Genomic DNA, 15,353 nt, shown 5'->3' with positions numbered 1-15,353 from the left:
CTCCCTTTTGATTATTTAATAATCATTAACGAATTTGACCTGATCGCCAAATTTCAGGATACACGGTGCAGGTGAATGTTGTATTTTGTCCTTCTGTAAGAGTGACAGTTTTGGCAGGTTTGTAGGTGTAGGCTTCTGTTAGCACAGTCCAACATGCTAGGGTCAGGGTCAGGTGATACATGGTGTTTGTGTTGTTGATCAAACCGGGGGTCTAGTTGGTGGTTGCTGAATCTACGGAGTTATCCCTCGTGTCGTGCTTTTTTTTTGCGCTTGTTCGTCCTCGCGTTGTCCGTCTCCGCGGCGTCCGTCCTCACGTTGTTCAAGTCGACAGCTGGATTCCTCTGTTGGTTCAGGGACCTTTTTGCAGTGGCTGGCGTGAACCCACGTTGCTCTCTCAGCGACCTTCACTGCCGTGTGTGTTGTCAGGAGTACCTGGAATGGGCCTCGCCAGCGTTTGGAGTGCCAGTGTTTTCTCCTGAAATCTTTTATCACCACCCAGTCGCCAGGTTGGAAATCATGCAGTGGTGTGGAGGCTGGTTGTGGAAGGGCTGATTTCACCTGTTGAGAGATTTGAGAGAGAGTAGATGATAAGTTTTTGCAATATTGTAACATGTCATCGTCACATAAACCGGTAGAGGGGAGTGGCCTGGTTACAGGTTCCACTCCTAGGGATGGGGGTCTGCCGAAAAGAATTTCGAAAGGGCTCATGTTCACTCTAGATCTTTTCCTCATTCTTATGTGTGTTAGAACAATAGGCAGAGCTTTTGTCCATGGCAGCCCCGTTTCCTCGCAACATTTTGCTAGTTTTGACTTCAACGTGCCATTTTCTCGTTCAACTGCACCTGCACTGGCAGGGTGGTAAGCACAATGTGTTCTGAGGTCGATGCCAAGAAATTCACTGATTTGGGTTATTGCAGTGTTGACAAAGGGTGTACCATTATCACTGCTTAGTTTAGTTGGTATTCCCCATCTGGGAATAATTTCTGTTAGCAGAGCCTTTGCTACCACTTGGCTGCTTTGGTATCTTGCTGGGAAAGCTTCAACCCATTTTGACCACATATCAACCATCACCAAGCAGTATTTCTTCCCTTCTGCTGGTGAAAGTTCTATGAAGTCCATCATCAAGTGTTCAAATGGCCTATCTGGTGGTGGGTGTGCGGCGTGTGTGATTGTTTTGGTTTTACCTGCGTTATGTGTTGCACAAACCATGCATGATTGACAAAACTTCTGTGCATGAACTGAAAAACCTTTGGTGAACCAGTGTCGAGTTATGATATCCAACATCCCCCCTTTTGACACGTGGTCCAACCCATGTGTCAACTTTGCAAAGTGAGGAAAGAAATGTTTGGGCAGACAAGGTTTGCCGTCGGGTCCTCGCCACACTTCTTCTTTCTGTGTGGCACCACAGCGTCTCCACAACGTCTTTTCTTGTGGTGTGGCAAAGGTTTGCATTGCTGTAAGAGAGCTTGGAATAGAGACGGGGGTTGAAGCAAGCAAAGGATTAAGGATGGTGGGCTGGAGTGCAGCTCTTTTTGCAGCAGCATCAGCTCTCGCATTCCCTAGGGAAACCAAATCTGAGTTGTTAGTATGGGCAGGGCATTTGCAAACAGCAATTGAAGTTGGGAGCAAAATGGCATCTAGAAGAGCTGCAACCTTGTCATGATGGAGAATGGGTTTTCCATCAGATTTTAAAAATTGTCTGTGTTTCCACAGAGTACCGAAATCATGTACCACACCAAATGCATATCTGGAATCAGTGTAGATGGTTACAGTCTTGTTGTTTGCCAGTTTGCATGCCTCTGTCAATGCTGTGAGTTCTGCTGCTTGTGCAGAATAGTGAGAGGGAAGTGAGCCTGAAACAAGAGTTTCATGATTAGTGACAACAGCAAATCCAACTCTGTTGCGACCTGTCTGTGGGTCACGGGAGGCAGATCCATCTACAAAAACAACCAAATCAGGATTAGTTAATGGAGTTTCTTGCAGGTCCGGTCTTGGAGAGCAGACCTGTTGGAGGACGGCAACACAGTTATGTTCTTGTCCATCGTCAGGTGTGGGAAGGAGAGTGGCAGGATTTAAAACATTGCATCTTTTTATAGTGATGTTAGGCATTTCTAAAAGCACAGTGTTGTATCTTAACCATCGTGCTGTGGAGAGATGAGAAGTTTTTTGTTCGAGCAAAATCATGGACACAGCATGTGGGACGAGGAGGGTCACATCAGAGTAGCTCACAATGTCTCGGGAGGCCATGATTGCCTTTTCAGCAGCAGCCACAGCTCTGAGACATCTTGGGAGGCCTGCAGCCACAGGATCTAGTTTTGAAGAAAAGTAAGCTACAGGCCTTAGTCTATTTCCGTGATCCTGCAGCAACACAGAAGTCATGTATCCATTTTTCTCGTCTACCGTTTGAGTGAAAGATTTGGTAGGATCAGGTAGACCTAATGTTAGGGTGGTCTGTAAGGCAAGTTTCAGCTCAGTGAAAGACTGTTCTGCTTCAAGAGTCCATGTGATCTTATCTTGTGATTGTAGACCTTTGCCATGAATGAGGGAGGAGAGTGGAGCTTCAAGAATGGCATAGTTTAAAATGAATTGTCTACAATAAGAACACATGCCCAGAAACGACATCATTTGTTTTTTTGTGATGGGTTTTGGAATATTCTGAATTGCATCTACTCTTTTTGGTGAAAGAGTCTTCCCTTCAGAAGTGATGACGTGTCCTAAGAAAACAACCTTTTCCTGAACAAACTGAAGTTTGGACAGACTGGCTTTGTGACCAGTGTTAGCCAGATGCTTCAAGAGTTTTACTGTGTCGGCTTCACATTGCTCTTTGGTTGGGCTGCAGATCATAAGGTCATCAACATACTGTAACAAAGCAGAGCCTGGGGAGAGAACAAGAGGTTCAAGACTTTGTCTGAGAGCTTCATTATAAATGGTGGGGCTTTCACAGTAGCCTTGGCATAGGCGAGTGAATGTGTAGCCTCGTCCATTGAAATTGAAAGCAAACCAAAACTGGCTGTTAGGATGAACCGGAACACTGAAGAAGGCATTAGAAAGATCTACCACTGAAAAGAACTTTGCGTTAGATGGAACCTGAGACAGGATGGTATAAGGATTTGGGGCGTTTGGTGCTCTGGGTTGGACTGCTGCATTCACGGCTTGCAGGTCCTGAACGAAACGCCATTCCGTTGGTTGATCTTTATCTCTGATTTTCTTGACAGGGAACAGGGGTGTACGCACTGGGGAGTCATCACAGGGAACAATTACTCCTGCCGCTTTTAGAGACTCAAAAACGGGTGTTATGCCCTCAATGGCTTCTTGTTTAAGCGGGTATTGAGTCTTGCACGGTCTAAAGTCTGATTTCGGAGTAATCACAACAGGTTCACAATTTTTAATGAAACCAACATCATACTTACTAACAGCCCACAGTGTCTTAGGGACCTCCTGTAGGGCCGTAATAGTGTTTGCTTGTTCTTCAGACAGAAAAGAGAAAGATTTAGAAGCGCTTTTAGCTACCAGCTGGATTGTTCTTTGAGTGTGCACACTAGATGATAAACTCTTAGAAAAACACTGCAGTGTAGGTGAAAAAAAAATCGATCGATCGGATGTTTCTTGCCAATCGGCTGCGCGCTGACATGATTTTACAAATGGGCCCAAATCTTCGCAATCATCGGGTGTGTGTTTTGTAAGTGTGATGTGTGGAACCGAATGGTCTATGGTATACATATCACATTGGGCTGGTGTGAGAGAAACTGATATAACACATTTGTGTTGTGTCCAATAAATGTGTGTTAGTGTGAGTTTATCAGACCTCTCTCTCAACCAGCCTTCCTCATATGGCTCATCAGGTCCTGTTGACACATGAGAGGTACAATGCAGATCCTCTGGTGTCATAAAGTCTATTGTCGCTGTTGGAACTATCTCCCTGGCTAAGGTGAGAAGCTCAGATGCAGTTGATGGCTGCAATTTCCATTGATATGCACATTGTAGATCTGGGGTGTGATGAACAAAGGAGTGTGAAAAGTTTTGCTCCAGATCAGATAATCTGTGAACTTTGACACCTTCTGGGGTTGAGATCAGACAAAGGCCTAATTTGCACATCAAGTCCCTTCCCATCAGGTTAATGGGACAGACTTTTGAGAGCAGAAATGCATGTTTAAAACTTATATCTGGCCCATCTGCACATTTGAGTGGGACAGTAAAGTTCTCTTTAATTGTTTGACCTGATGAACCAATGGTGTACACGTAATATCCACTCATTTTTGGCTCTGTATCAAACTCTAACGTTTTTATCACAGAACGTGTGGCTCCCGAATCAACTAAGAATGTAATCTTTTGTTCTGCAATGGTTAGCGTATGTTGAGGAAACCTCTCGAAATTAGCAGATGTGTACTGAACATACGTTAATGCCACTGCATGTCTATTGTCTGGATTTTCAGCAGATTGTATATTAATCTGCTCAGTATGTGTGAGTGAGTATGGTGCAGTACCTTCCTTCGATTTCACAAGTTGGTTTGGCTTGTCAGCAGGAGTCCATCCCTCTCCGACAGCCCTTGACCATTTTCAGTCCGATTTGTCCACTGGAATCGATGAAGTTTTTCTGGGACACTCATTTTTCCAGTGTCCATATTGACCACAGATGAAACAAGCATCCTGTGTAGGTCTTTTTCTATGTCTGTGTCGACCCTGTGCTCTTCCTTTTTGTTCATGGTTCGGTTGTTCACGTCCTTGGACTGTGTTATACATGGTCATTGCTGCCATGTGAAGCTCCTTCTGTGTTGTCTCTTCTTTTTTCTTTTTCTTTGAGAGTATTTGGTCGTGGGCGTGTATGGCATGTCTGCGAAGTTCTGACAGACGTGCGTCGTTCCATCCAATACAGGAACTTTTAACAGCTGAGGCAATGTCTGGTTTTAGTCCACTTAAGAAACTGTTGCAAAGATGAATTTCCCACACATCCGGAACATTGTTTGGTTCGTCAGGTAGTTGCAGGCCACTGTAGGTGTTGAATACCTCTGTCAGGCGGGTGAGATATTCGTCAGGGTTTTCATTATCCTTCTGCTTGCAGGCAGTGATTTTCTCCATGTTGATTTTTACAGGAAAAGCTTGAATAAATGCATCACAGAGAAGACGGACAACATCTCTATAGTGGGCATTAGATTCATGTTCCCAAGTGATGTGCGTACAACGGATATCAGCATCTAGGAATTTCCCAGTTATTTTTTGCCAATCTGTGGGTTTCATCTTGGTGATTAGGAGTCTTTTTAGTTCATTTACGGTGGGTTTGAATTCTTGGCAAAATGTGGAGAATTGCTCAGCAAACATTTTGCCTGATGTTGTTGGGCTGGGTAGATGTTGTGAGGCTGCTGTGATGTCAGCAGAAGTCCATGGGCGGAAAACCAACGTTGTACCTTCTGGTCCAGATACTTCAACCATGGGCATGTTGAAGGCCGCATCTTGATTTGGATTACGTAGTCTGTGTGCTATTGGAGAAGCTGCTCCTGTGCTTGTCTGTGGCGTGATGGAGTTTGTTTCCCTTCCTTGGTTGGGTGTTGTAGTGTTGTATGGTGGTGGAGCTGAAAGATGGATGGGTGGGCTGCCGTCAAGGTCTGGGTCCAGCTTCAAAGCCGCCAACTGTGGAAACAAAGAAGAAGTCTGCGAGTCTTGTGTTCCTTTTGTGTGTGAGATTTGCTTTTCATTTGTTTCAGGGTATTCACATGGAAAAGGGAGTTGTTTCTGCACTGTTTTCCTACTTCGCATCTCTGCTTCCCCTTTCCACATCTGAAGACATTTTTTTTTTTTTTTTTGATCTTCCATGTTTTCTAATTTCCTTACAGAAATGGTATTTTTCCCTCACATTTTTTTTTATTTTTTTTTTTTTTTTTTTTTTTTTTTTTCAGTTTTTCCTCTAATATCGATATGTTTTTTAAACTGAGAGATCCCCCTATTGGGAATCCAAACTCAGCTGTCCAGACATTCAAATATTTTAAACTTTTATCCTCATATTTCCTTCTCATGATATCCACAATCGGCCCCTCCGGAGGACCCACCTCAACAGAGCTTTTACTCCCCATCCCGAAATGGGGTTTGTGCACAACCAATTACGATACAGACGTCTCTGTAAAGGATCACTTCGTTTAAGGAACAAGTGATAAAGACCCGGTCACTTCGTTTAAGAAAAGACCTGACCACTTCGTTTAAGGAACAAGTGATAAAGACCTGGTCACTTCGTTTAGGCTACAAGTGAGAAAAACCAGTCACTTCGTTGTAAGGAACAAGCGAGAAAAACCTGGTGTCATTCGTCGTTTCGTTTGGGCTACAAGCGATAAAAGCCAATCACTTTGTTTCTGGACACAAGTGATTACAAAAGACCCCCCGCTTCGTTTAGGCTACAAGCGATTAAAAGCAGAACGATTGTGGATATGTGAGAAACAAACATGTAAAGCCAAATTTTACCCCAATTTATAAAAAAAAAATAAAAATAATTTGTCAATATTTCAGTGCTCACCAGATGAAATTTGCTGAATTTTGTTGTTGTTCGTGGAAATCCCAGCGGCGACGATCCGGGGCGTTTGCGGTCAGTCCTCCCTTCTCAGAAGAGGATTTTGAGGTTGGAGGCTGAGAAGTTTTGTCTCCCAGGATGGCCTGTCACTGTCCGCGTCCCGTCCCGGACGATCGCTCGAGGGATCCCACTTCTGACACCAAATTGTCGTGGAAATTTTTCTCTTTGCTGCTGGTGAATAATGAAATAGAGACTTCTGCCGGCCGACAAGGTTTTATTTTCTTTGCAAAGAAAAGGTCAGTCAACACGCGAGCGGTCAAAGTGAAGAAAGACCCCGAGCATGGGGAGACCTAAACATTTATACATGAGGGACAGCCCCTCATCATGTGTTTTACAACCTTTTGTCTTAATTCGAGGGGCACCCCCCCTCCTCTCCCAAGATATGCTTCTGACCTCCTGCTGGTGTGCTTCACCCCAGGTTGTCCTGCATGACCTCGCACCTAGGTGCAAAAGTGGGTTTTAGGGTTCACATCCTACAGAGATAAGAGGATCTTGTACCTTATCTTAACAGCAGGGAGGTTGAGTGTCCCAAATAGGTTTGTGGGACTGTGGGAATGGGGAGGTTGTGTGTCTCTCGTGACTGAAACAATGAAAACTGGATTTTTACCATTACACCTGTTATTGGTCTAATTCTCCATGGATTCCTTTGTTGGATTGTAGAAAAGGATGCAAGTTTCTGTGGCTTTCATTTAATTTTCTTCCTTTCTGTGCTGAGCGAAAATTAAACAGTTTCAGCGAAAAGAACAAATGTTAGAACAAGTAATCTGAAATAAAACAATAAGAATCAAATCTAAAAGTAAATCATAAATTGATGCACTTGGATTCTTTTGTACATACAGTTATTCCCATTCAAGGCATAAAATATGATAAAGCTGCCTGTTTTATTAAATTTTACTTGATTTAACTATAACTGCATCACTCTTGCACTGCTGTAAACTGTCCACATCACTTACCTACGTAAGGTACATTGTCAATTTTGTGACTATTCTTCAAAATACCATAACCCATTTGCTGTTCCCTTTCCCTCAGTTTGGTAAAAAGTGCCCCCATATTTGAACATCCTTTGATTCCATCCAGCTCAAGTACTACACAATTCTAATAAGTCATACAATTTGGTGATGATTATAATGAAAACAATTCTCAATTCCCATCCCTATATAACAGGTGACCATTTTTCTCTGAATTAATCCTCCTTTGAAGCATTGTGAAGATAATTCCTGGTGATTATCGGAGATGGATCGAGGACAATGATTACATAAAAGGGGGCTGATTTGATTTCATCATCCTGTACAGATGTAGAGATGTGAAGTGTTTTGTATGAGGCTGTACCATGTCCTCCATCTCTCTCCTACCGTGCTCGAAGGTTACTCTTATCTCTAGCTCAGCTCAAACTCTGAAATGAATGAGTGAAGGATATGACTGGCTGTACACAATAGATTACTCCATTCTAACAAACTGTCAGCCCTCTCCATCTGTTAGGTTCAACTAGCCTCTTCAGTTGAGTTAACGCTAACAGGCATGTTGTCAAAATGATAACAGCTGCACAATGCTGGAGGGTAAATACATGCATCTATATATGATTTCTTGATAGAAACAATCTGAGATAATATGGTTGCATGAGGCACACAGAGAGGAACCATTCCCCTTTCGTGTTTAAAGGGAGATTGCTATTTAGCTGGAAAACAGGAATTTGTTCTAAAACTGTTTCTGAATACACACAACACAAATGTAGTCTCTACTGGAGTCCTGATTTTATAGAGAATTTATAGAATATTTCTGAGAAGTAATGAGGTATAGGTGTTGTAATCTGAAGCTGTGACATTTGTGGCAGACCAAATGCACGACTCCATAAATCCAGGTCTCTAGGGTTATGAGGTAGTGAGGGAGACAGAACCCAGGGCCAGGGGCCAGACACGCGCCAGCCACATCCCACAGGCTTGCCAGCTGGCCTGGCTCCCCTGGGGTTCCCTGTGCTTTGTCACTGCTGATAAGAGAAAATGGGATTTCCACTGGCTGCTGCTCAGCTGATGCCTTGGCTGAGATGTAAAACAAATGAGAAAGAGAGAGACAGACAGACAAATAGATAAAAGAAGAAAAATGGGACAGAAGGAGAATTTGTATTTATCTTGTTGGCGGTAGCCTCTGCTAAAGTAGAAAAGTATATTCTCCTACCCCCACTCACAGTGAAGTGAGAAGCATGGCTTGCGGTTTATAATGTTTGTTGAATCTGCATTGTTGATTTATTGGGATTGTACAGCTGGAAAAAAAAAATACACTGCAGTTAATATGATGAGAATTTACAGTTTGTGTTTGTGTTTGTTGCTGCTGTTAGGGACCTGCGTGTGTGGAGAGTGTAACTGTCATGATGTAGATCCCTCTGGAGACTGGGGAGATATACATGGAGACACCTGTGAGTGTGATGAGAGGAACTGTCATTCAACCTACGACCGATACACAGATGACTTCTGCTCAGGTCAGCATGCCGGTTTTGATTAAAAATAAAATACAGTCACATCACAATACATTTCAAACAACAATTACGGTCCTCTTTAAAAAATAGCTAAAGGGAGAGGAGGATCACTTGTGTACTAAATAAAGCTGGAGAGAGTAGACTGTTAGCTTAGCTTAGCATATATACTGAGGACAGGAGGAAAAGACTACCTTAACTCTTTCCAAAGTAACTAAATCTGCCTTTTCACAGAGGGTAATGTGTCAGACTATTCCTTCAACTGGGACCACTAACTTCTCTGATGTTTGCTTGGTAACTGCTCCGAGTTAAGAAATAGTGCAGCGCATCCTCCTCCATAAAACAGCAAATCATCTGTAAGCTTTGGGGCTTGTACAGATCAAACAAATGAGATTTGTGTTAGTTGATGAAGAATTAGTGGTGCTAGTAGGCTGATCTTTTACGTTTGGACAGAGCCAGGCTCTCCGTTTCCTCCTGTTCCCAGTCTTTATGCTGAGCTGAGTCTACTGGCTGGTAGCTCTAGCCATATTAACTATTGTATGGACATAAGATACATTGTATCAACTCTCAAAAAGAAAGGGAATAAGCGACTTTCTTAAACTGTTCAAGTATTGTTTTAAAAGAGCACTGGTTCATGCAAAGTACAACTACTGGCATGTAATATTATTTATGTCAGTACCATTTATTGATCTTCACCTTTGAGTAACTGCAGTTCTTTGCACTTGGAGCACCAACAAGAGCTCCCCATCTGACCTTAATACTCTGATGTAGCTTTGCAGTTGTAAAAGTGAACTTTGAATATAACCTAAACTGGGGAGGGGTGGAAATGACCTTTTCACTGTTTCTCTAAGGAATTAATGAACAAAATATGATAGATGCTACTACTGTGCCTACTATTCATTAAACTAATAATTTATGTACCAGAAAATGTATCTTAGCATCCTAACAAGTTGCATCAAGTTTTGAGTCTTAACTCTCCATCTCAGTTTGTCTCTCACACGCCTGACCAGAATAGTTATAATCAATCAAAGTTATAATCAAGCAGCTTAAAAACAGCCAATCAACCAATGTTTCTTTAGCTGTTGCTCCAAGGACTCTTCTCACCTCTAGCCTGTCCTGTTTCTTGTTTATTTGACTACCTCACATGTATCTTGGTGTGTCCACTTGACTCAATGGCAGTATTTCCCCCCTTCTTTGAATTTTCCTTGTGCAAAGCTTCTTCTTTGTTTCACCTCTCTGCTTCCTCCACGTCTTCTTCTTTCATCTTGGCAGGTCACGGCCAATGTAATTGTGGAAGGTGTGACTGCAAGGAGGGATGGGCTGGGAAGAAGTGTGAGCACCCTCTGTCCTGCTCCCTGTCTCTGGAGAGCAGTTTGAAGAAGTGTCGTGGAACGTCCAATTTGCCCTGCTTCGGACGAGGTACCTGGTCTTCCCATCCACTCTTGTTGCCATGGTTACTGCAGCAGGCCTGTGCTCTGTCCTCATCTCTCGGTGTAAAATAGGTCATTTCCAGGGTTTCACATTTCTTAATCCATCCATGGAAGGGCAAAGATAAATCTAATAGCATCTTTAAACAAGCCCTTGAACTGAGAAGCAACCAGTGTGTCATTCTGTACATATTATATACATGAATGTTATGAGGAGAGGTAGTGTCATAAAGGTTGAGTATCTGTATTTCATTAGTCGTTCAACATGCCCGTGCTGACTTTCCCTGCCCTCGAGGGGACTCCTGCTGCCGTGACAAGTGTCATTTCACTTCTAAGAACACTATCAAAGGAACTTTGTGAGACTGGCTTTTAAAGGGCTGATGGAGCAGGTCATCAGTGACGGTTCCTCAGAGCTGCAGAAAGTGAGCTGCTGATATACTGTATTTAAAACAGATATTTGTCAATGGGACAAACAAAAAGAATGTTTGAGCACACAAGCAGGGTAATCATTTCCGAAATTTCATTGTTATCATGCTATAGAATCTGCTTTATTCACGAATGCTGACCTACAATTCCCCATTCTTAGCATTTAAAATTACTCATGTCACTGAATGATGCTGTTTTGCAGACCATTTCACATTACAGTAATGGTCATAGGCCACACAACAGTGATTGTTTTGGCCTTTGTTATTATGGTATTTCATGGTCAGATGGAGCTCCTCATTGAAAGCCATCGGTAGCTAATGTGAAGTACCTGGAAGGCACAATAAAGTGCTGCACACAACTGGCCAATGATTCATTGTGACTGCTGACTACAAGGGCAAGTGCATTCCATTTAAATCCCCTGCTCCTCCCCGGCCACTTTCCCTCTGCTCTCCAAGTAGCCTCCGTGCGAAGTATGATGTTACATAATACCAAGGCCTAAGGCCTAGGGGTAACTGTATAATGGTAGGTGGAATTACTAATGAAATGCAGCTTTTCCTTCCCAGTGGCTGCAAACAAGGACTGCAACCCATCATCTCATCATGGCATCCATTAAAAAACTACAAAACCCACATTCAGCAGGGCAGGCAGGACATTGGCTGCTACCCAGCAGACATATGAGCTGTCTGCTATAGTGAGGGAGCTGAAAGTGAATGGAAACAGTTTATGTGGGGAAGACAGTGGCTATATCTCTATTCCCTGACAATTCCTTGCTTGAAGTCTTTTTGGTCACCATCTTGCACACCACAACTCTGATTTCTGGTCTGGGGAGTGAGGAGCAAGGAACCAAGAGTGAAGGTACATGAGAGCAGCCTTCATAGAAGTGTTTTTACCAACCAACATGCCCTCTTATTGGATATCACTTTGATAGTTTGGCAGTCTGTTATGCCACAGCATCACTGGAGTTTCATACCAAAGGGAAGACAGATAACATAATAAACTGAAGTGCATCATTTTTAAGTTTTAGATTTTATTTGTTTTATGATTCACCATCTAGTCAAAACATTTTGGGCCTAATTTTGATGATAATCTGATGATCATGATCTGTTATTTCCCTCATTAACTTTGATTATGAATAAAATTAAAATTAGATAAAGTCTGTGTCAGCATGAACCACCTCACATCATTTATCATAATTTTCATTCGGTCAGGCTGATAATTCCTGTACACTGGGTTTGATATGTTACATAATTTCATTGTTCCATGAAACATTTAGCCTAATTATTCATTTCCAGTATTCAAGAGAAACTCTAATCATATTCTGCATTATCTGATAATAAATTAACAATGAAGACATCAATAAATACTGACAACAAATAGATAATATAAACATTCTGCAAGCAGAAATGGCTCCTGTGCCTCCGAGCAGGCCTCAGTATATATAGATAATGCAGCTTGTTATTCATACACAGGTTTTTATTGAACAAGTAACAGGCGTCAGAAAAAATACACTGCTGCTTTGCAGTGATAACTGTGTGCCTCTGTTAGCATTACCAACGTGTACGATTACAGACTCAAACCCCATCAAACGTCTCTACAACTGTTAAAGCTGACTGGCAGCTGATCCAGTACAGATCCAGCATTCATCAGAAATGGACCTTGCTTCATGTGACACTTTTCCCCTTGTTCCCTGTCCTTGTTTCCTCTCTCCTTGCATGGTTTCCTTGAGTCTCTCTACACATCCTCAGTGGGAGACACAAGGAAAATATGCAACTGATGGAAATGTGGATGCAGTTTAAGAGAACTGGGATGAACGCTGTGACTGAAGTGTACAGAGAGGAACAGGGCTTTCATTATTTTGGCAATAAGAACTGTTATATACTACTTACATTACATATATGCTAGTACATTATATATACTTACCACTGGAACTGATATTGCACATTTGGTACTAATATTGCACATTCTGCACTGCACTTCCTTCTCTTTGTGGATATCATGTAAATATCTTTTATCTTTTATTGTTAAATTTTTTTGTTTTCTTAGTTTAATTTTAATACTCTAAGAGCATTCATAGTGGAAAGCGAAGGAAGAATTTCATTGTGCAGGGAACAATGCAGGGTTTTGTTTATTTTCAGTCTGCAAGAATTAAGTTGACCCGCTATCAGAAGACTGATTAACACCACATTTAAGTTGCAAAACAACACTTTACTGTCTTCATTTCCTGCACCCATGCTTCAAAAGCTCCTAGAGCAAAGTTCCTGACCTCTCAAAACGTCACTATGTAAATGCAAGTATGTATCACTGATTGTAAATGTGTGTTAGTTTTTTGTTTTGATATGTGCACTTGTGCTCATACATATGTATGCACCCACTGATGTGCCTGTGTGAGATTAAGGGGCACTGTTTGCCTGCAACAATGTAAGCAAAGGCTGGAACAGCTCTCTCAATAGAACAAGCTGTAGGTCGATGTGTCTAGATTTATTACAGTGCACTGCATGCTTCATTAGTGGCCTTGCTGGACAGAATAAGCTTGTTTTCTTGCAGCTTCCAAACGTAAGGCCTAATACTAATATTAGATTCAGATACTGAGGCAACGCTGGAAACAGTACAAAGTTCCAAACCATGCTTCCATTGTTGTCCCAGTCACACACCCTCGAGCCTGTTGATTGATGACAGTAAGTTGAAAGTGAGGCAACAGATACACTCAGAAAACAGCAGTTTATATTTTAGTGCTGGAAAACCAATATGCTATAGAGGCCTGTTTTTGCACAAAATGAAACATTTTTATTCTCAAAATTTCTGTTTTTCCTCTGTTGAACCAAATATTCATAACAAAAGAAGCAATAAGGGGGGATTTAAAACAACACATCAAATCCAAACTGTTCTATCTTTGGCAGTATGTTTGTTTAAATAGGACCATATCACGCATGCTAAGAAACTAATTGAAAAAATAGGTTGGCATTTTAAGCATTTTCCCACAGTTGCTTTATAGCTTTTTTATGATGGATCAAGAAACACATGTGAAATGGAAACAATGCTGTTTTATCAGAAAGCATTCTTATGTGAAACACTACAATCTTAATATTATTAGGGGATCGAGGCCAAAACACATTAAGATTAATGGGACCATTAACTATTCAACAGCTACATCAAGTGACACACAAATCATTAGTTAAGATTACATTGAAATACTAATGTACACCACTCAAAGCCAACAAAGAGAGCAACAAATGACTCACCTTTTGCTAAATAAAATAAAATAAATAATATATGGCATATATTTGGTCTTGGATTTACTAAACTGATTCACTTTGTACACAGCATAATGCTTCCAGGACCATGGCAGGTTTGTCAGCTTCAGAAGTAAGGACATAAACGACCTAGCAAGTGCTGTTTGGTGATCATGTTCATGAGAGAAACAAACTGTCAATCATCAGATGTATAGCCTCCTTGAAACTACATCAGATACCAGTTAATTCATCCATAGAGCTAACAGACAAAATGCGAAACCAGAATTATTTCACAGCTTCTCCAGACACAAACTGCGTCTATGTTCAGAGCTAACAATGCACAATGGTTGAGGTACCGTTGTCCTTAGACTGACTGACAGCCTGCATTGTCCAAAGTATGCTATGGTCATTTGTTAATAAGATAAATCGTCAAGTAGCTATGCAGTGCGCATGTCTTCTGAGGTATTGCTTGTACCTGTACTTTACCCTGATGCGGCAGCCTTAATCAATCAGCTTTACATTGCTGTATGGGCCATTGTGTATCACTTCTCCATTCATTTTGCTCTAAGCATTGTGGTGGTATTCTGGGGAATACCTAGCAGCAACCTTGCACTTCAACATAAGACAATGAGAAAAGGCACAGTGAAGTCTGCTGTATTCTGTAGGTCTCACAGTGATTCAACTTCATAACGGAGGCGGTGGTGTGCGATACGACACGTAGCACAAACTGCTTTGTCTCAGGGCTCTACAGACTCATTAAGGGTTAATGTGATGCACTGATATCCTGTTTCATTTGAATGTGGGTGAAGCCACTGTGAAATCCATAGCCTTTCAGCTGTTGCTGTGTTCCAAATGAAAAGGGAGGATATGTGGGCTGTAGTTTTCTGTACATTATTATACTGGTCATAGACGTCTCTCACAGTTTCTGATTAGATCAGGCACAGGGCAGGGCAGCTACCATGGAGACAACTTTGTCATAAAGTCAACAAAGTCACTGTGACCCAAAAATGGGACAGTGATAGCGACATGGTAAACAAAGCTCCAATATATGAAGTTTGCATCTCAACTAAGTGTACTTCACAGATAGAATCAATTTAGTGTTTTTGAATACATCAGTTGTTTGTTGCATGTTGTGTCTGTTTCATAACAGTCTCAAACCAACTGCACACCAGGGTTCAGCAGGCATAGCGGCCCCTCCTCACATAATGAAACAGCAAAGATTAACTTGTGCTGGGAGAGTTAATTAGCTT

The 15,353-nt window shown here is 41.8% G+C and overlaps 1 protein-coding gene across 1 annotated transcript in view; it reads left to right on the top strand.

Annotated features, from left to right (window-relative positions):
- itgbl1 (integrin, beta-like 1) overlaps positions 1-15,353 on the top strand; it is a 50,118-nt gene that overhangs the window by 17,671 nt on the left and 17,094 nt on the right. Inside the window, exons 6-7 of the mRNA XM_046404103.1 lie at positions 8,886-9,026; positions 10,293-10,439. Coding sequence (XP_046260059.1) covers positions 8,886-9,026; positions 10,293-10,439 — 288 coding nt within the window. The remainder of the gene's footprint in view (positions 1-8,885; positions 9,027-10,292; positions 10,440-15,353) is intronic.

The sequence above is a fragment of the Scatophagus argus genome, chromosome 11 (genome assembly GCF_020382885.2).
Source record: "Scatophagus argus isolate fScaArg1 chromosome 11, fScaArg1.pri, whole genome shotgun sequence".
NCBI lineage: Eukaryota > Metazoa > Chordata > Actinopteri > Scatophagidae > Scatophagus > Scatophagus argus.
Note: the sequence above shows the minus strand (reverse complement) of the source record. Positions and strands in the feature narration are given on the sequence as shown.